The sequence below is a fragment of the Cucurbita pepo genome, chromosome LG02, assembly GCF_002806865.2.
Source record: "Cucurbita pepo subsp. pepo cultivar mu-cu-16 chromosome LG02, ASM280686v2, whole genome shotgun sequence".
NCBI classification, from domain to species: domain Eukaryota; kingdom Viridiplantae; phylum Streptophyta; class Magnoliopsida; order Cucurbitales; family Cucurbitaceae; genus Cucurbita; species Cucurbita pepo.
In genome coordinates this window covers 3,795,763-3,817,211 of record NC_036639.1, presented here as the reverse complement: position 1 = coordinate 3,817,211, position 21,449 = coordinate 3,795,763, and the positions used below count along the sequence as shown (strand labels likewise).

Sequence of the window (21,449 nt, the reverse complement as noted above, 5' to 3'; positions counted from 1 at the left end):
AAAATGAATGCTTGTGGTTAAGGTAAGCTGGGCCATGTGCCCATTTCTTCATTCTATCTTTATTATGTAATATATACATTGCATCACATTTCTTCTAAATATCTGCACGTGCATTCCCTTTGTCTTTCCACCCGACACGACAGCCTTCTCAGTCAAATGGCCATTTCTGTGGGGCACTGTCCCTCATGCCATTGCCCATTCCAACCTTTTCTTCTTGCTTTACTGCCCTCTTAGTCTTTTCATTCGAACACTTTTTCTCGTTATTTTCTTCAATTCGGTGCAATTTATAATATTCTCTCTTTTCAAAATCTACAGGTGGCCTTGATCGTAAGGGTTTGAGATGTTTCGGGAAATTCTTTTTGAAAATTTTTATTGAAATTATTGAGCGAAAAAACATAATAATTTATAACTTTTGTGGTCTTTCACAGGTTTGGCATTTAGGTTGGTCGAGTCTCTCTGGAGAGTAGTGAAGATGGAGGTCGTGGGCATCAGGTAAAAACTCCTTCAAATATGCTAGTAATAATTCAAAGTCGATATTTCAAAAGTTTTAAAGGATAAAAATAGGTTTGAACTCTATTGACGAAGTTCCTCCTAACATAACCAGGTAAATATTAGAATTTTCATAGCTATTTGAGTATAGTTTGAGGAGCCAAATTTGCCAAATTTCGGTTCACTTTTATGAGAGGTTTGCTTTTATGCCAATCTTATGAGTAAAATATTCATACCTAACGTAGCTTGAATCTCAAAGAGAAAAAAGAAATCCCAATAATAAAAATTTAAAGTAGTCAACTGAATTTATGAACGAACAACTGTTTATTATTTGTAACCTCTCAATTGTCATCGTCTGGCCTATTTTGCTACCACAATATCATCTAATACGGTTAGTACCCATCATATTTGGGTCGCAAATCTTACACTCATTCACGTTGGTTCATCTGGCTATATCCTACTACACTTTTTCCTCCTCTAGTATAAAAGGGGGCGGCTATTCGTCAATGCACAAAAGTTTGCTTGACACCAAATTTAGTAATAATATAGAGAGTTCCTTACTTTGATTGAGATATAATTAATTTTTTACTCACCTGAGTGATAGTAACACCGTTATACTTTTTAGCTTATTTCTATGCTTTTTAATGATTTTTTTTAAACCATATAAAGAAGCTTTCAAGAACATTGAAAAAAAAAAAAAAAAAAAATTATATGTTTCATTTATTTACGGAAAACTTTGTAAAGAAAACCCAAAAATTAAAGAACAAAAAATTTATAAAATTTGAAAGAAATTATACAAATTCATATATATAACGACAAACAACGGTGCATTCCGTTGGGAAGAATTGAATGACCAAAATTATTGAAGCCACTTGCTAACAAAATGTACTCTCAATAATTTTTTTAAAATGAAGTTTTTATAATGTAATGATTACTGTATGTTCTTCTTTTTGGTAGCACACAAGAGCCAAGAGTACCTCTCTTTGCTCCCAAATCTATCCTTTAAAAAAAAATAAAAAATTATCGCTTGTAAAAGAAGTGTAGAGATGTTTGGTTTACGTGTTGAGTGTTGAATTTGTATTGCTTTTCTCTCGCTCCGGCTATGTCTGGTACAAGAGTTTACTCATTTTATACTCGAGTTCGATAATCGTATAAGCTCTCAAAATCTATGCTTATTAAGTTAGATTTGATGTTCTTATTTCAAATATGTTAATAAAACAATAATTTAACGATAGAAGACTTTTTGTTATTTAATTTAGATTTTTAATACATTAGGGGCAAAATTGGAAATTTTAAAATATTAAGGATTAAAGTGAGATTTACCACCAAAAATAAATAAATAAATAAATAAAAAGTACTCTTGGCTCGTAATTATTGAGTTTTTAGCTCGAATTTTGTTTGTACACAATCAATGGAGGCCTTATTGACATATGTTGCAGTGTCGTCAATAGCATACTCGGTCATTTCCTTAACAAGTCATCAAATTTGGTACTTTTTGATCTCCTGTGCTATGCGTTTTCTTCACTTGCTATGTGGTACGAGACTCATATAAAGTTCCACCTTTTTAATATGATGTGAAAAAGAGAAGCCACGTCTTTTCACCGGAAATTTTTTACTAAAAAATAAAGATGTTCATGAGATGGGGGCAAAGATTATTTTTGTCGGGATTCAACGAGAAAAATTAGCGGGCATCGGAGTGGAGATTCCATGTAACAGCCCAAGCACACCGCTAGCAGATATTGCCCTTTTTGGGCTTTTCCTTCTGAACTTCCCCTCAAGGTTTTAAAACGCATCAGGAGAGATTTCCATAAAAATATTTTGTTCCCCTCTACAATCGTTGTGGGATATGACAAGCCACCCTCCTTGGCTCAGTGTCCTCACTAGCACACCGCCCGATGTCTGGCCCTGATATCATTTGTAATAGGTCAAGTCCACCGCTAACAAATATTGTCATCTTTGAGTTTTCACTCAAGATTGTAAAACGCGTGTAGTAGGGAAAAGTTTCTATACTCTTGTAAAGAATGCTTCGTTCCTCTCTCCAACCGAGGTAAAATCTCACATTCCATGAGAGAAATTTGCAGAGATCAGAGATCGGGTTCTCCCCGAGAATTTCTCTTTCATATATATATATATATATATATATATATATATATATATATATATCACCAAAAAAAACAGAGAGACATGGCACCAACTCAACCCCTCTCTCTCATCTTCTTTGCCTAATCTTATTTGGCACTGAATTTGAGAGTCTCCCATGAAATCTCTCTCTCTAGAAAGCAAAAGAAAAGGGAAATGAAGAAGATAAACTCTCTACTGAGGAAATGCAAGAGCCTTTCAAGGCAATTGGGAAGCTTCAGATCCAAATCCAAATCCACAACAGAACATCTCTGGGTTTCTCAAACAAAAATGGAAGAACAACAACAAGAACACCAAGAACAGCATCAAGAACATCAAGAACATCAACAAGAACATGAAAGGCTTCAAAAGGTGAGTAGCAACAATGTAATTATATATGTTGGAAGCACAAGGAAGAGATACTCATTAACTTCAAACCACTTGACCCATCCTTTGTTAACTGCTTTGATCCACAAATCCAAAGCCAATGAAGATTGTGATACTCATACTCATAACAATAATGCCATTTCATTGAGATGTGAAGTTGTTCTCTTTGATCATCTCTTGTGGATGTTGGAAAATTCTGATCCAAATCTCACTTTTGATTCAAATTTGGAGGAGTTAGCTGAGCTTTACGTGTTTTGATGGTGAGAATTTGAAGCGTTTTTTTACCTCGTTCAGGTTAGATATCGAGTATAAAGTGCTTAGTTGAAGGGTTTTTTTTCCTTTGTTCGGGTTAGGTATCGAGCATAAAGTGCTTATTTGAAGCGTTTTTTTTTTGTTTTGTTCGGATTAGGTATCGTATAAATTGTTTATTTGACAACCGTTCTGTTTATTATATATATATATTTTGTAAGACAATATTGTAATAGTGTGTTTCTTGACCATACTATAGATCGTTGTAACGGTGAAAGTTAAGTTTTGTTGTGTAGTCACAAAGCGCCAATGGGTTTCTCGATGATGGTTTTTGAGCAAAGGTATGATCGTCTTCGATCTCTACTCTAACGTGTTTGGGCAAACGGTGCGTGAGTGACAAAAGGAAGGAAACGTAGAGGTAGGGAGAGAACCAAATATGGAGACGGTGGATGCAGAGGGAAAGAAAACGACGTCGTATCAATGAAGAGAGCACAAAAGACGAAAAAGATGGAGGCAGAAGCAGACGAGAAACGATGAGGTAGGGAGAATTAGAGATTCACGGATTGAGAGTTGAGACAAAGAGGTAGAGCTTGAAGAGTTTCATAAATCTATATCGGTTGAAAAAAAAAAATTTGCTCACCAATCATCCTCGATCGATGTTGCATCGATCTAAATCGTTTGACCGAAGTTAGTTTTGGTCAATCAACAAAAGTTTTAGAACTTATTTGCTCATCCATAGGGGTGTATATGATCTGGGTTGAGTTGAGAGATTTTTTTTTACCCAACCCAATCCGAAAACTCACAATCCAACCCAACCCTCTATTTTCGGATTGGGTTCGGTTATCGAGTTTTCAAAAAAGGTTCCGTTGTCAAGTTGTCAAAAAAAAAAAAATAATAATAAAAAATTTTAAAGTTTTATTTATTCACATAAAAAAATCAATATATGATGTAACCTAACATCGAGCTCGGACGTGAATGTCTTTAGAGAGATCGAGGACCACTCTAGCAAACTTATTAATACAAAAAAATTCTTAACATAATTTATATATTTTTATTTAGCTCGGGTCAATTCGAAGATTTTATCCACGATCTCGAAATCGAACCGATTCAGTTCGAGTTTAGAAAAATGAACCAAATTGTACCCAAAATGTTAATCTAACTCAACCCAACCCGAGTTCGGGTTGGTCTAGATTGTCGGGTTGAATGTACGACAGTTACTCACCCCTACCCGCCCTGCAAACTTGATGGGTTCAAATATTTCATTATTGCATAGCCTAAATATGTTCACTATGTGTTTCTTGGTGTGCCTAAACCACTATCCTCGCATGGTCTGATATGGGTGGACAAATGATGGGCCCAGGCCCATTAAGACTCCGTACACTATTTCTTATTTATTATGATTTTCTTTTTATTCCATTTTTAAGAGATATAATAATAATTAAATTCCCATGGAAGATTATGCATACGTGAACCCTAAACTCTGTGGTAGAACTCTAAATAGACTCGTATTCATAATCTAAACGAATATAGAGATTGATGGCTACATGAACATGTTGGATGATGAAAGTTCCACATCCGCTAATTTAGGGAATGATCATGGGTTTACAAGTGAGGCATACTAACTTCATTGGTACGAGGCCTTTTGGGGAAGTTTAAAGTAAAGTCATGAGAGCTTATGCTCAAAGTGGACAATATCATACCATTGTGGAGAGTCTGTTCGTCTAACATGGTATCAGAGCCCTGCCCTAAACTTAGTCGTGCCAATAGATTAGTAAATCCTCAAATATCGAACAAAGAACTCCAAAAGAAAAGGAGTCAAGCCTAAGCCTTGCCCTAAACTTAGTCGTGTCAATAGATTAGTAAATCCTCAAATATTGAACAAAGAACTCCAAAAGAAAAGGAGTCAAGCCTAGCCTCCTCGAAGGCAGTAAAAAATAACTAAGACTCCAAATGAGTCGAGGCTCGATTAAGGGGAGGCGCACTTTGTTCGAGGGAAAGCCCAAAGCAAAGCCATGAGAGCTTATGCTCAAAATGGACAATATCATACCATTGGAGAGTCGTGTTCGTCTAACGGAACAAACATATAATTGACCTTCCGGTTCACTCGACACCTAAATTTATATTTTATATAGGATAAACCAAATCAATTTAAAGAAAATATTCGACTTGTAAAATAAGCATAAATTCCTTGAACTCAAGATCAACCATTTGCAAATAATTTTTTAAAGCAACTCATAAATACCAACAGGAATCAAATTCTGAGTTCAAAATTAATTTCACGCTTCACAAATTTCATCAAAATTAAGAGAGATTCAAGCCGTAGTTCATCTCAATCTGAAAGCGCTCCTAAGATTCATGATGAACAATTCCGCTAAATCTTTTCCAATCTTCTAGAACCTAATCGATCGGTCCGAAACTATCTATAGCCAATTTAGAACACTTAAATCGAATCCGAAAATAGTTCAGAGGGAATCGTAACCACTGATTCTTACCAAATGGCTTCAGCCTTCGTGGATTCGTGTCTGAATGTGTTCGAAGACTTGATCATTGCCGTTTAGGGTTTGAAAATGTTCGAACTCAGATCTACCACGAAATGAACCGCCGCTGCTAAAAGAAGCTTGCGCCACCATAGATTTGCGCTGTTGGAATCATGCCGCCGCCGTGGAGGTTGAAGATCGGGATTCTGTCGCTACGAGGGAGCTTGTTATAGCGCCTTTCGTTCTTGAGTCGCTTGCCGGTGAGTGGTTGTGGCTGTGCGTCGGGTTCGCCGACGACAAGATAGCATCGTGTTTAGCTTGTCGATTCCTTTTTCTTTCAATTTTAGTTCTATTTAAAAAAAAATAATTATTATTATTTTGTTTATAATAAATAGAGAATCCGATTTACAATAAAACATTAGAAAAATTAGAAACTAAAATGATAATTTTTTTTGGGCGATTAAAATCTTAAATAAATATTTAAAATGTCAAAATTACAAAATTTATTCAATAATTATGTGACTTCCAACTTTTTAATTTTATATTTAATATATTTAAATTTTAAAAAATTGGAAATAAAAAGATTGGTCAAATATAAACATTTAATTTTAAAGAATTATTATATATTAATTTGTTTATTTATTTATTTAAGTTAATAACCTATTAGACGCGTAACAAAAACCTACTTTGAGCGTTGGTTAAGTTTAGTTTAGATATTTTCGAAAAGTTCATTTCGGTTATTTCTTAAACCGTTCATTTTAACTTATGTTATTTAAAAGCATTCATTTTAGTTCTAACACTTTTTTTTTTTTTAAATTGTGATGTCCCACATTGGTTGGGAGGAGAACAAACGCGTTTTAAAGCTTTGAGGGGAATCTCGAGAGGATAATATCTGCTAGCAGTGGATCTGGGACGTTACAAATAATACCAGAGTCAGACACCGGACGATGTGTTAGTTTTTTTTGCTGTTACCCGAGGGAGGGGGTAGACACGAGGCAGTGTGCCAGTAAGGACGCTGGCCTCAAAGGGGGATGAATTTGGTGGTGATCCCACATCGATTGGAGGAAGAAAAGAGTGTTAGCAGCAGGTTGGGCCTCAAAGGGGGTGGATTTAGGGGTGGTCTCACATCGATGGAGACTTTGATTTTGATTCACATATTTTAAAAAATTAGAAAATAATGTAAATATTTTATTATTATAAATTTCAAAGTATAATTTAATTTAAAAAAAAAAGAAAAAAAAAAAGGACAGGCTTGAGATTTGAGCACAAAATATAAACAGAATTAGTGGAAGAAGGCAAGCAGTGTGGACACGTCTCCCCACAATGGCTTACCTTTGTTTATTTAGCGAATTAAAAATAGCCCCACTCACTCTCTTAACTTTACCTTTTCCATGTAATGTCTTCTCTCTCAAACATTCACTTTTCTATGTTTATTTGCAGAGCTGAGGCTCTGTCGTTGCCTTTCCTCTGCACCACCTGAGCTCAGCTGCATCACTGTTCTGTCTCTATATCTGTCTCTGAGTTAACCCATCCTCTAATTTTGCCTCCAACCTTCAATGGGTTAGCTCCCTTTTTCACTGGTTCACTCTAATTTGAGCTCATACCACCATCTTCATCGGATTCCCCATTGTTTCCTGTGAGTTTCAGCTTCCTTTTTCCTCTTTGATTGCTGTTTTTTTACTTTTTTTTTGGTTGATTTGTTTGTTTTTGATGCTCTGATTGTTGGGTTTGTGATATCTAGTTAATAGAAATTGTGATCTTCTCATTTTGTGTTGTGCTTGCTCAATCATTGAGTGGTTGTATTGTAAAGGATTTTGTATATCATTGCATATCAGCTTAAATTTTTGAGTCTATTGGTAGTTTAGTAGGTATGTACTTGTGTTCTTGTGAGATCCCACGTCGATTGGAGAGGAGAACGAAACATTCTTTATAAGGGTGTGGAAACCTCTCCCTAATAGATGCGTTTTGAAATTGTGAGGTTGATGGTGATACGTAATAGGCTGAAATGGACTATATTTGCTAGGGGTGGGTTTGAGTTGTTACAAATGGTATTAGACACTGGGTGATGTGTTATTGAGGAGGCTGAACCCTGAAGGGGAGTGGACACTAGGTAGTGTGCTAATGAGGATCCTGGACTCGAAGGAAGGTGGATTGTGAGATCTCATATTGGTTGGAGAGGGAAACGAAATATTCTTTATAAGGGTGTGGAAACCTCTCTCTAATAGATGCGTTTTGAAATCGTGAGGTTGATGGTGATAGGTAATGGGCTGAAATGGACTATATCTACTCGCCGTGGGTTTGAGTTGTTACACTGGGTGATGTGTCATCGAGGAGGCTGAACCCCAAAGGGGAGTGGACACTAGGTGGTGTGCTAGTGAGGATCCTGGACTTGAAGGAAGGTGGATTGTGAGATCCCACATCGGTTGGAGAGGGGAATGAAATATTCTTTATAAGGGTGTGAAAATCTCTCCCTAGAAGATGCGTTTTAAACTGAGGCTGATGGTGATATGTAACGGGTTAAAGCGGATAATATTTGCTAGTGGTGTGTTTGAGTTGTTGCAAATGGTATCATAGATAGATACCGAGCAATGTGCCAATGAGGAGGCTGGAACTCCGAAGGGGGTGGATGCCAGGTGGTGTGTCAGGAAGGATGTTGGGCCTCGAAGGAGGGTGGATTGTGAGATCCCACATCGGTTGGAGAGTGGAATGAAATATTCTTTATAAGGGTGTGAAAATCTCTCCCTAGAAGATGCGTTTTAAACTGAGGCTGATGGTGATATGTAACGGGTTAAAGCGGATAATATTTGCTAGTGGTGTGTTTGAGTTGTTGCAAATGGTATCATAGATAGATACCGAGCAATGTGCCAATGAGGAGGCTGGAACTCCGAAGGGGGTGGATGCCAGGTGGTGTGTCAGGAAGGATGTTGGGCCTCGAAGGAGGGTGGATTGTGAGATCCCACATCGGTTGGAGAGTGGAACGAAATATTCTTTATAAGGGTGTGGAAACCTCTCCCTAATAGATGCGTTTTGAAATTGTGAGGTTGATGATGATACGTAATGGACTGAAATGGACTATATTTGCTAGTGGTGGGTTTGAGTTGTTACAAATGGTATTAGAGCTAGACACTAGGTGATGTGTTATTGAGGAGGCTAAACCCTGAAGGGGAGTGGACACTAGGTGGTGTGCTAGTGAGGATCCTGGACTCGAAGGAAGGTGGATTATGAGATCTCACATTGGTTGGAGAAGGGAACGAAATATTCTTTATAAGGGTGTGGAAACCTCTCTTTAAAAGATGCGTTTTAAACTGTGAGGTTGATGGTGATACGTAACGGGCTAAAGCGGACAATATCTGCTAGTGGTGTGTTTGAGCTATTGCAAATGGTATTATAGATAGATACCGAGGAATGTGCCAATGAGGAGGTTGGAACTCCGAAGGGGGTGGACACTAGGTGGTGTGTTAGCAAGGATGCTGGGGCTCGAAGGAGGGTGGATTGTGAGATCCCATATCGGTTGGAGAGGGGAACGAAATATTCTTTATAAGGGTGTGGAAACCTCTTCCTAGAAGATGCGTTTTAAACCGTGAGGCTGATGGTGATACATAACTGGCTAAAGCGGATAATATTTGCTAGTGGTGTGTTTGAGCTATTGCAAATGGTATCATAGATAGATATCGAGCAATGTGCCAACGAGGAGGCTGGAACTCCGAAGGGGGTGGACACTAGGTGGTGTGTCAGTAAGGATGCTGGGCCTCGAAGGAGGGTGGATTGTGAGATCCCATATCGGTTGGAGAGGGGAACGAAATATTCTTCATAAGGGTGTGGAAACCTCTTTCTAGAAGATGTGTTTTAAACCGTGAGGCTGATGGTGATACATAACGGGCTAAAGCGGATAATATTTGCTAGTGGTGTGTTTGAGTTATTGCAAATGGTATCATAGATAGATATCGAGCAATGTGCCAACGAGGAGGCTGGAACTCCGAAGGGGGTGGACATTAGGTGGTGTGTCAGTAAGGATGCTGGGTCTCGAAGGAGGGTGGATTGTGAGATCCCACGTCGGTTGGAGAGGGGAACAAAACATTTTTTTTATAAGGGTGTGGAAAACTCTCCTTAGCAAACGCGTTTTAAAATCGTGAATGAAGCATTCTTTATAAGGGTGTGGAAACCTCTCTTTAGTAGACGCGTTTTAGAACTGTGAATGAAACATTCTTTATAAAGGTGTGGAAACCTCTCCCGAACAAACGCGTTTTAAAACTATGAGGCTGATGGTGATACATAACGAGCCAAAGTGGACAATATCTACTAGCGGTGGACTTGGACTGTTACAATTCTGATTCTGGACAATACGGTCTCCGGATTTGACACGTTATGGATCCTCGTTCGTTAGTTTTATCCACTTAATGATTGTTGTAGGGGCTATCTTCCTGTTCAGAATTTGGTTCTTTTATTTTAAACTTTTGCTAATTGCATCATAGGTGAACTACATAATGGAGCAGACAAGACACAACAGCAGGATTAACTGCTCTGGTTCGACACCATCCGAGGAATCAGCTCTGGATCTTGAAAGGAATTGCTACGGTCACTCTAATTTACCTTCCTTCAGTCCACCTACACTTCAGCCATTTGCATCAGCTGGACAGCATTGTGAGAGCAATGCAGCTTACTTTTCATGGCCGACGCCCATTCGATTAAGCGTTGCAGCCGAGGAGAGGGCAAACTACTTCGCAAATCTTCAAAAAGGGGTACTACCAGATATCCTTCATCCATTACCAAAAGGGCAGCGAGCCACCACGTTACTCGAGCTCATGACAATACGAGCCTTCCATAGCAAGATCCTACGTTGTTACAGTCTCGGAACGGCGATTGGATTCCGTATCCAAAAGGGCGTGCTGACCGACATTCCTGCTATTCTTGTTTTTGTTTCCAGGAAAGTTCATAAGCAATGGCTTAGTCCTATCCAATGCCTGCCCACCGCGTTGGAGGTTTGAAGAAGTCGTTTTGCGTTGGTTGCGAAGTAGCTGTACTGAGTTTCATTCTGAATTCCTTTTTTTGTTTCAGGGGCCGGGTGGTGTGTGGTGCGATGTCGATGTCGTAGAATTCTCGTATTTTGGTGCACCCAACCCTGCTCCTAAAGAACAGCTATACACCGAAATTGTCGATGACTTGCGTGGCTCTGATCTATGCATTGGCTCTGGTTCTCAGGTACATTCATGTTTTTTTGCAACTAGTGACCTGAAAACATGCTTTTATATGAAATATAAAGTTCTTGAATGGAAAAGACCTCGTAATGAATGAGCGGTAACGGGCAATTCATGTGAGAGACGAGCTTTAGAGATGCAGGGATCCTCCAAGATCATCTTGGTTTGGACCCGAATCTGATATCACGATGCCATACTGTTTTTCGCTCACGTGTTGCTAATGTTGCTACGTGAAGAAGTCGTTTTATATACTCGAAATTGAGATATGTGTCCTAAGTCCGAAGTGTGCCTCTAAACATGCATAGTGTCACAATCGCACTCTTGCAATAGCGGAATAGCGATTGTGCGGCACTTGTTCTAACTAAGCGAACAAGTCAGCTGTGAGAAACTCGGACGTCGCGGACGACGTTGGCGTATGTTCAGGCCTTGAGTCACGTTGTGAGAAAAGGTTTAGAAAATGTGAGTGAGGAAATACATTTGAAAATGATTTGAAGAATTGAAGAAAGCAACGTTATATGACTATAAGCAAATAAAGAAATACCACTACTTAAATAGCATATAACGTGACAACTAGTCATATCCCCTATAGTACATTTTGGGTCATTTTAGCCCTGGCGGGTGTAGACATGGTTTTGGTGAACGGTCATACACCTCCGTATTGACCCAATGTGAAATGGTGAAGGCCTATCTAGGATGAAAACATGTAAAAGGGGTTTGGAACGGGCATGCAACTATGGACAAGCAAGACTGGGACATCCGTCATGCGGCCATAGGCAACACGCCTTGGACAAGCATGACCGTGACACATAGCAACCGTTTGAACCGATAGCAACTTTTGTGAGTATCGGACGTAAATGGTTAGCTCCAATGGCAATGTCAATAGTTCAAAAGTTGGTAGCATTTGTTCGTTTTCATTTCCTTTTTCGTGAAATGGAGATTTTAGGGGCCTTGCCATCTGAGGCATGGCTTCTGATCAAAAAAGTTATAATTGTATCAGTAAAATTGAATCTACTTGCTCATCAGGTGGCTAGCCAGGAGACTTATGGGACCTTGGGTGCTATCGTAAGGAGTCAAACGGGCAGTCGACAAGTTGGTTTTCTCACGAACCGTCACGTTGCAGTTGATTTGGATTATCCGAATCAGAAGATGTTTCATCCTCTGCCACCGACGCTTGGGCCGGGGGTGTATCTCGGTGCCGTTGAGAGAGCTACTTCGTTCATCACTGATGAGCTTTGGTATGGAATTTTTGCTGGAATAAATCCAGGTAATGATCCTTGTGCTGCCAAAATAAAATACCCCTGGTAGTCCTTGCTAATACACCACCTCGTGTCCATCCCCTTTTAGAGTTCAGTCTCCTCGCTGGCACATCGCCCGGTGTCTGGCTTTGATACCATTTATAACAACCCGAGTCCACCGTTAGCAGATATTGTCCTCTTTAGGCTTTCTTTTTCGGGCTTTTCCTCAATGTTTTTAAGACGTGCCTGCTAGGGATAGGTTTCCACACCTTATAAAGAATGTTTTGTTTTTCTCTCCAACTCATGTGGGATCTCATAGTCCACCCTCCTTCGGGGCCCAACGTCCTTGCTGGCACTCGTTCCTTTCTCCAATCGATGTGGGACCCCCAATCCACCCCCCTTAGGATCCAGCGTCCTTGCTAGCACACTGCCTCGTGTCCACCCCTCTTCGAGGCTCAACCTCCTCGATGGCACATTACCCGGTGTTTGGGTCTAATACCATTTGAAACAACCCAAGTCCACTACTAGCAGATATTGTCCTCTTTGGGTTTCCCTTCAAGGTTTTTAAAACGCGTCTACTAGGGAGAGGTTTCCACATCCTTATAAAGAATGTTTTGTTCTCCTTCCCAACCAATGTGCTCTTTGGGTTGTTACAATTTGCTTACTACACTTCACTTTGTTGTTTCATTTCATCAATCTAAACGCGTGGTAACCCGACGCACTTATTCTAGTTTTGTTAAATTGCAGAGACGTTTGTCAGGGCAGATGGGGCGTTTATTCCTTTTGCTGATGATTTCGACATGTCGACCGTCACTACATCTGTAAAAGGTGTGGGAGAGGTCGGTGATGTGAAGTTTATCGACTTGCAGTCGCCTATCAGTACCCTCATAGGGAAGCAGGTCGTGAAAGTCGGAAGAAGTTCGGGCTTGACTACCGGAACTGTTTTGGCCTATGCTCTCGAGTACAATGACGAGAAAGGAATATGCTTCTTAACTGATTTTCTCGTCGTTGGTGAGAATCAACAGACTTTTGATCTCGAAGGAGATAGCGGAAGCCTCATCATTTTAAAGGGTGAAAATCGAGAGAGTTTGCAACCAATCGGGATTATATGGGGTGGAACTGCTAACCGAGGTCGGCTTAAGTTAAAAGTAGGCCAACCTCCTGAGAATTGGACAAGTGGGGTCGATCTCGGGCGTCTTCTCAATCTGCTTGAACTCGATCTAATCACAACTGATGACGGGTTTAAAGGTTAGTTGTCTTTCTTTTGTGTAGGTTAACTCGTTTCGCTCGCACACCGCACGTTTGATAAAGCTCCGTTGTAGATCACATAATGATAGATGTGTTCTGATGAATGTTTTTGTTATGTTTCTATATTGCTATAAGCAGCAGCAGTGCAAGAACAAAGAACCGTCTCGGCAACAGTTATCGGGTCGATTGTCGGAGACTCCTCTCCTCCGGACACAACGCTGCCAAAGGATAAAAGTGAAGAGAAGTTTGAGCCATTGGGTTTCCAAATCCAGCATATGCCAACAGAAGTAGAACCTTCTTCAGCTAAAGACCGACCACTCCTTGAGACCGAGTTTCATCTCGAAGCTGGGACGAGCACAGCTCCCAGCGTCGAACATCAGTTCATTCCAAGCCTTTTTAGTTGCTCTCCCTCCCTTTCAAACAGCACTCTGGGTCGTGCTGTTTCCCAGAACCTGTCTTCGCTCCGGAGCGACTGCGAAGACATCTCCGTTTCCTTACACTTGGGCGATCACGAAGCTAAGAGACGACGTTCGGATGCTTCTGTTTCCATGGAAGAGCTGAAATAGACCGTGCTCGTAAGATCGTCTACTACGAACAAATGCACATTATTCTGCACTGTTATGGCTGTATGTTTAACTTTTCTGGTCTCTTTTTCTTCATGTTTCAATGTAAATTTACATGAACATTGGAAAGAAAGTATTTAACTGCTGCTCAAACTGAATTAACTGTATCTTTTGAGCTTAAAAGTTGGAAGCAATCTTTGTTGGTCTTTGTTTCAGAACGAGTCCTCGGGATCTCGAGATATTGGCTTTTGTCAATAGTGGACTATTAAGGATCACTTCCCGCGCATATTCTACATTAACTTCCGCTTTTAGGAGATTAAACAGAGCTCGATTAGTTTATGCTATACGCGAAATAAAGAACATAATCAAAATATGGAACAATGGAATACCATACCGACCATACCTGCTTTTGCACCATGACAATCTCACTCAAATTACAGTGGCCACACGTGCAAGTTTTTCTGCACGTGTCTCATATGTGCTTTCCGAGGCGTTATCTGTGACTCCACATAGGAGAAAGGGGCGAAAGTGCAGACTTTCGTGACCTTTAGTTTTTAAATTTATAATTTTTTTAAAATTAAGCTTATAAATCATTGACATTTTTATATAAAAACGACATTTTAAAAAATAAAAAATAAAAATAAAAAATATATTTTTGTATTTGATATTTAATTAAGAATTCAAGCGAAATAAAAATTTTAAAATAAGTGGTTATTAGAAGACTAATTTAATTATTTTTCACGACTAAATTAATAAAAATATCTCTAAATTTTTTATTTTATTAAATAATTTTTTTTTTTTTTTTTTTTTTATAAAAAAATTAGTATTTTATTTTAAAATATCATTAAACTTATAGATATATATATATAAAAGAGAAACAAAAAGTATTTTGTTTTCTCTCTCTCATGTTTTCGTCATTTACGTGTCGACCATTTTTTGTGTTGCTTCTCCTTTCACTATCTCTAATCTCGAACGATACCAGACGGGTTTAAGCTAGGGTTCCGATTCTTGCAGCTCTTGCTGGCCATGGCGAAACCAAGCAGAGGCCGTCGCTCGCCTCCGTCGAGATCGGGATCCTCTTCACGTTCCCGCTCATACTCCGGCTCTGATTCCCGCTCCAGTTCCCGCTCACGCTCCAGGTCACGGTCTGTATCTGTGTCCCATTCCAGGTCCATTTCCTCGTCGTCGTCTCCCTCCCGCAGTGCTAGTTCTCGGAGCCGAAGTCCCCCTCCTCAGAGAAAGAGGTTCGTCTTTCTTTCGCTTGAACTTGCATTTTTCATTTTTGGCTCCTGCATTTGGTGCTTATTGTTTGTTAGTGTGAGAGCAAGTATCAGAATTAGGAATTTTATGATTCGAAAAATCATTAGCATCATGCGTCGAAATCACATTTTCATTTTTTTTTTTTCCAGTTCTACTGAAACAGCTCGGAGGACTCGCGCTTCACCTCCACCAGCTAAACGAAGTTCTCCACCACCCAGGCAATAACATCTCCATCTACAGTCAAATCCAACTTCATTATTTGTTAATGGCATGCATTTTCCGATAAGTCGATCATTTTTGCTTTGGCGCGGTTTTTGATGCGCCGGCCTTTTGGTACAGAAATAAATCTTAGGAAATACAATGCTGTAATTATTTGAATTCAGTACTTCTTTAGCAATTATTTGAATTCAGCACTTCTTTAGCAATTATTTGAATTCAGCACTTCTTCAGAACTGTTGTGTAGCTATTGCATTATTTTCAACTTTTAGTCATTCTTCCCTTGTTGAAGTTGAATATGATAAACAATATTCTATTACCATTATTTATCTTGCAATTGTAAATTTTATCTTTAGTTATCTATGATGACTTACAATTTTTATGTAATTGACCATTTCGAAATTGTCATATGCTTTTTGTTTATATTAATATTTCCCCTAGTCATGTATTTTGTTTATATAAATATTTCTTTTAGTCACGCATTTGTAAATCAACGATTTACATCCATTGTTTTCTTTTGGTGATATTTTCCTTGTCTGTCAGTCATCTATATATCTATTTTGTTTTTCAAACTGTTTCTATTGATTTCAGGAAACCATCACCTGTACGCGAGTCACTTGTTCTTCACATTGATGCACTGAGTAGGAATGTCCATGAGGGTCATTTAAGAGAAATCTTCAGTATGTTTTTTCACTCGCCTTCTTTAGCTTCTAACAATTATCCTGATGGATTAATGCAGTTTTGTTTTCATATCATTCTTTGTTAAACGTTACTAGTAGAGCAAAGAGTATAGATGGGGAGCTGTCTTGTGATGAGGTTTGGGAGGTGGTGAGGTTCAATGCCTCATGAGCATCAGTCGCTAGGTCTTGTTGTAGTTTTGTGGGACTGTTTTGTTGGGTTTGTTTTTTTTGTATGCCCTTGTTTATTCATTTTTCTCCATGATAGTTTGATCTCTTAAAAAAAAATCAAAGATTTAAACAAAAACAACTTTATTTCAAGCTTCAGTACATCATCTTAAGGTTATACTTTGACCTGATGAATGTAGCATTTTGTCTTAAAAATTAAACTTGGTATGTTCTTGAACATATGCCTTTATGTAGTAGATTCAATTCAACATAGTTTGTTAGAATGATCATTGACCATGTTGTTTTGTCCTTAACAATTGAGTAATTTGTCATATCGATTACTCTTCATCATATCTGTTTTGTTAAGTTACTGTATGTGCAGTCCTTCCTTTCCTCTCCTTTCCTCATGAATATGTTGCATAACTAGTTGTAAATTTGTTAGTCTCATTCAATCAAAAAGGTCACTCTCAAATATGAATTTTTCTCCAAAATATCTTTATGGTTAAGCTTCATGATTAATGGATTGGATAGGTAATCCGTTACCTTCTTTTTTTTTTTTTTTTTTAATAATTATTTTAACTACTTTTGTAGCTCTGATGAATTTATTTTTTCCGATACCTTCTAGGTAATTTTGGTGAAGTAGTCAATGTTGAGCTGGCAATGGATCGCACAGTGAGTTTGTACCATGTTGTATTTAACAAGTTTTTCTTGAATAATATATTGATATCTGTTTAAATGCGTACAGGTCAACCTTCCTAAAGGATATGGATATGTTGAATTCAAAACGAGATCTGATGCTGAAAAAGCCCAAGTGTATATGGATGGTGTATGTTTTGCTTAAATGTTCAAGTACTTGAAGTGCATCTATTGATAATGCCATCACTGGGAAATGATTGTGATGATTGGCTAACTGTAGGCCCAAATTGATGGAAATGTTATTCGAGCAAGATTTACATTGCCTCAAAGACAGAAAATGGCATCACCTCCAAGGACTGCTGCAGCTGCTTCTAAGAGAGATGGTCCTAAGCCTGAAAATGTTGGTGCTGATGCTGAGAAGGACGATATGAAAAGACAGAGAGAACGTATAACTCATTAATTATATATTTTTTCAATGTCTAACGTTCCCCCCCTATTATTCTACTTTATTTTATTTTTCATGGGAGTATATTATTTTAGTGATTTGTTTCTGGTTTGTTACATCAGCTTCACCTCGTCGAAAGCCTCCGTCACCTAGAAGACGCTCGCCTGTTGCTCGACGAGGTGGGTCTCCCAGAAGACAACCTGATTCTCCACGCCGCCGTCCGGAGTCTCCTCCCCGTCGCCGTGTTGACTCTCCTCCTAGAAGGAGGCCTGCATCACCAATGAGAGGTGGCCGTTCCCCATCACCTTTGGGAAGGCGACATAGATCTCCCCCAAGGTTGAGTATCATCCCCGCCCCACCCACCCACACACACACACACACCAAATTTATCTCTTTCTTTTAATGGTGAGAGCATCAACATTGTTTAACTTTGGTGATTAGGCCCTCTCCAAGAAGAATTCGTGGCAGCCCTGTTCGGAGACGTTCACCACCTCCTCCTAGGCGCCGGTATTATGCATTGACTGTTTTAGAAGATCGTAAATCTGTTCTCTTGCAATTTGAATGATACATGGATATGTATATTGTTGCTAACTTCACAAATATATCATATAGTGACAACGTTGACTATTAATGTCTTGCTTCACTTGTTAAATTGTATCCTATTATTTTCGAGTTGGAGCATTTGTTTGGAGAGTATTAAATTATGCAGAAAAAGCATATGTAAACATTATTTTTTTTATCTTGAATTATTGTTTTTAGAGTACGGGTTTTTATTCTTTGAAGATTTTTAGTCACTGTAGTTATTTTGAAGAATACTAAAAGTTGCATCAAGTTTAATTTAGTTATGCGGTTCTTGTTGGCCATTGATGATTTTGTTATGCCTAGCTACAGGTAAACTGTGGTTTTTGGGTGATCCAAGCAAATTCAAAGTAATGCTATGGTTGACTTAGAATGAAGTAATAGCTAGTAGAGTGTAACTTTTGATGTAACTATTTAAAAATTTACTTGTTTCCATTATGGTTCAGAGGTGTTCCTACAGTTGAATCGTAGGTATTAGAAGAACGGTGAATGAGGGCATGATTACTTCTAATGTTTGAGAAATTAACATATTTAAGCTTCACAGTGAGCTTTTAATTTCTTGGTCACTGGTTGAGCATGGTTTATACTTGAATATGTTGTAGTCTGATTAAGTGGTTTCAGTTGCATTTATTCTTCGGTTAATGAGTGTTACATAATTAATTGTGTTTCTTTTTCAGTACACCTCCTCGACGGGCTCGTAGTCCTCCCAGAAGGTCTCCAGTAGTTCGTAGACGGAGCCGTTCACCCATTAGAAGACCAGGTCGATCACGTTCCCGGTCATTTTCACCACGGAGGTATCTGGATGCATAATGAGTTTTTTTTTATTCATAATTGCCTTTTGAAGAAAAATTATTTTATATTGTTTGATTGGTCCACCCTGTGTTTGGGGGGCCATAAATCAAAATACGAAGTAGATCACAGAAGTTACTACCATTGTCGTTGATCAAGAAAGGAAGATAATCACAATAAACTCTCTGAGCTGTCTCAACTGTGCTAGGAAACAATTGTGCGGTGACATATTGCATTAATTCATTTGAAGGTTCTCCTAGTTCTATTTGTCCATCATAGATAGAGCCTTGCTAGTACTGAACCAAAGAATTATATTGGCGCAGAAACTAGGTCTCATAAGATGTTTGAATAAAGATTGGAAGTCAATTGTGTGGTGACATTGCGTTTGGGCCCCGAGGGATCCTTCCGTTCTAGACAATGGAAACCAGCTATTGTAGGATAGCTAATCTAAAGTTGAGCATTCACAGTGCGTGCTTTTAGTATTTGTAAAGGGCATAACGTCTCAGATGCTCTTGGCTAAAGCAAGCCAATTGTCTTTCAAAAGAAGCATACATGTGCAGATGCATCATCTTTTTTTCAATTGTCGAACAGCTAGGCCTAGACCTAAATATTGCTGTTTGGTGTTGTGATCGTGGGATTTAGATTTTTTAAGGCTAGTTACAAGTTCTGAATTTAACAACTTAAGCATACCATTACTTATGTATAAATTATAATGATGCTTAGAAACTAAGCTTTAACGATCTCAGTTTCCTATTTACTACCCAAGACATTGTGTAAATCAGAAATATCTCCAAATTAGTTGCATAACATTTGTATTATAAGGTTAGGTGGCTAGTTTAGTATCCATATCATCTGCTACTTTACCCTTTCTATGATCGTTTACTTTCCCTAACTATATAATATTCCACAGAGCTACTACCCTTACTAGTTTTTTTTTGTCCACTGTAAGCATATATTTATACTTAGTTTTCTTACGGTACAGAGGTCGGCCGGGAGCTGCTGGTAGACGTGGGAGATCATCATCTTACTCTGCATCGCCAAGTCCACGGAAGGTTCGTAGTGATTAATCTTGCCTTTATTCTCTTCTCTGGGCTTGTTGCTTACTTTTCCTTGCATCCAAAGTCACTTCAATATTCCTTATTTATGTTACAGGTCGCCAGGAGAGTATCTCGCAGTCCAAGAAGGTAAACCCGTGCATTAAATAAAATATTGGTCGACATGTCGATATTCATATCTGGATGTTGAGAATATTAGGGCTTGGTTCTTGGACCTTTTGCTGTTTCTTCTTTGACTAACTATGAATGTTTTTCCAAACCCGCTAACCACTGAGCTTCTAGATAAACAAGATGACCAGGGTACAGTGCCCATTTTATAGTGAGTTTAGGATGACATCTGAAAAAGATAAAGTACCAACTTCTTAGCACTAATTAAGTGCTTCTAAAAGTAAGCACTTTAATGCTTTTCAAGTGCCTTTAGAGTTCTGTGATCTTGGTTGTGTAGCCAAACACTGCAAAGTTATAAAATAAAGTATTTTTAGTTCGCTAAAATCACTTTTTACTGTTCTAAAAGTCATTAGAACAGCTTTTAATCTTGTATTCTTGTCGTCGTTATTATAATGCGATTGTTTTTGCTGTGTAGTAGGCCATTGAGAGGTAGAAGCAGCAGCAGGAGCAGTAGCAGTAGTTCTCCACCTCGCAAGCCATAAGAACTCGTCTACGTATCGTTCGGTCTCTCTCTAATTCTCTCTTGTTCATCTAGTGAAAAGCCTTCTTGTAGCAAAAATATTTGGATTAAATGCCATTTAGGTTTAGTTTCCAGTTATTATGAATTGTTTACATATGCTTTGTTCCAGCAGCTGCAGTCTGTAGTAATATTACACTTCTACAATAGAAAGCCCAGACGTCGAGTTTCCCGTTTTCAAGCCGTTATATTTTATGGCGTTTTTGTGTGGAAGATTCGAACCTTTGATTTGATGTCTTGATTGTGACTATACGTTTTGTATCAGTTGAGCCATGTTCGACTTGTTTAAGACGTGATTGGTAGGCAATTTAAATACTAAAAGTTATGTTCGTGTTTGTGTGTTTGGTAGCAAATTTAGAAATTAGATTTTAGTTCAACCCAATGGTTCAAAATGCCTTCTAATATATTTATGTTAATTATTCAAATTATTAACTCATTTATCAACAATTTTTCATAAATTGTCTAAATTATTTTATTATGTCATATGATTAATGATTTATTAGGCATGTTTTGTAGTCTATTTTTATTTTTATTGTTTACTTTTGCCAACCTATTAGGTTCGAATGCATGTTCGTGACAAATATATTTAAACGAAATTTAACATTTATACTCGGAAGAAACATTAACTCGAATATAACTCAATAATTAATGCATTAATCTCTTATATCGATACCCTCATCGATAATTTTGATAGGTTATTACGAATAGTTACAATGGCAACAATTTTCTTCAAATAAAAAACTAATTAAAGATAATAATTTTACTATTTATTCAAATTTGAAATATACTTGACCAAATTGGGAATTATTATTATTATTATTATTAATTTTTTTTTATTTATCAATTACAGTGTTAGATTTAAATTATTTAATTAATTGAGACATAAGAAATCTCTAAAAGAATAAATGAATAATATTTTAAAAAGAAAAAACTTATTATGAAAAAAAAAAATTAAATTTCAATCATCATCTAAAATTT

General features: G+C 38.1%; 2 protein-coding genes across 3 annotated transcripts; both read left to right on the top strand.

Moving 5' to 3' along the window:
* Window positions 1–6,699: 6,699 nt before the first annotated feature.
* On the top strand, window positions 6,700–14,176 carry LOC111788750. Its single transcript, XM_023669227.1, has 7 exons — window positions 6,700–6,807; window positions 7,161–7,356; window positions 10,193–10,699; window positions 10,776–10,919; window positions 11,939–12,179; window positions 12,898–13,398; window positions 13,537–14,176. Exons 3-7 carry the CDS (start codon window positions 10,205–10,207, stop codon window positions 13,962–13,964), a joined length of 1,809 nt encoding a protein of 602 aa, XP_023524995.1. The 5' UTR covers window positions 6,700–6,807; window positions 7,161–7,356; window positions 10,193–10,204; the 3' UTR covers window positions 13,965–14,176.
* A 679-nt stretch (window positions 14,177–14,855) lies between these two features.
* Window positions 14,856–20,760, top strand: LOC111789082 (serine/arginine-rich splicing factor SR45-like). Of its 2 annotated transcripts, none has more exons than XM_023669726.1 (12): window positions 14,856–15,205; window positions 15,371–15,439; window positions 16,029–16,117; window positions 16,908–16,954; window positions 17,028–17,108; window positions 17,199–17,364; window positions 17,486–17,699; window positions 17,805–17,870; window positions 18,620–18,736; window positions 19,714–19,783; window positions 19,884–19,915; window positions 20,373–20,760. In XM_023669726.1, exons 1-12 carry the CDS (start codon window positions 14,988–14,990, stop codon window positions 20,434–20,436), a joined length of 1,233 nt encoding a protein of 410 aa, XP_023525494.1. In that variant the 5' UTR covers window positions 14,856–14,987; the 3' UTR covers window positions 20,437–20,760. The 2 variants fall into 2 exon arrangements, with proteins under 2 accessions (XP_023525494.1, XP_023525493.1); XM_023669725.1 differs by having other exon boundaries at window positions 20,370–20,760.
* Window positions 20,761–21,449: the final 689 nt, after the last annotated feature.

Coding starts and splice junctions, on each gene's coding strand:
- LOC111788750 (XM_023669227.1), top strand. CDS start 10,205: ATGGAGCAGACAAGACACAACAGCAGGATTAACTGCTCTGGTTCGACA. Junction 10,920..11,938: donor GCATTGGCTCTGGTTCTCAG/GTACATTCATGT, acceptor CTTGCTCATCAG/GTGGCTAGCCAGGAGACTTA. Junction 13,399..13,536: donor AACTGATGACGGGTTTAAAG/GTTAGTTGTCTT, acceptor TGCTATAAGCAG/CAGCAGTGCAAGAACAAAGA.
- LOC111789082 (XM_023669725.1), top strand. CDS start 14,988: ATGGCGAAACCAAGCAGAGGCCGTCGCTCGCCTCCGTCGAGATCGGGA. Junction 15,206..15,370: donor CCCCCTCCTCAGAGAAAGAG/GTTCGTCTTTCT, acceptor TTTTTTTTCCAG/TTCTACTGAAACAGCTCGGA. Junction 16,118..16,907: donor TCATTTAAGAGAAATCTTCA/GTATGTTTTTTC, acceptor GATACCTTCTAG/GTAATTTTGGTGAAGTAGTC.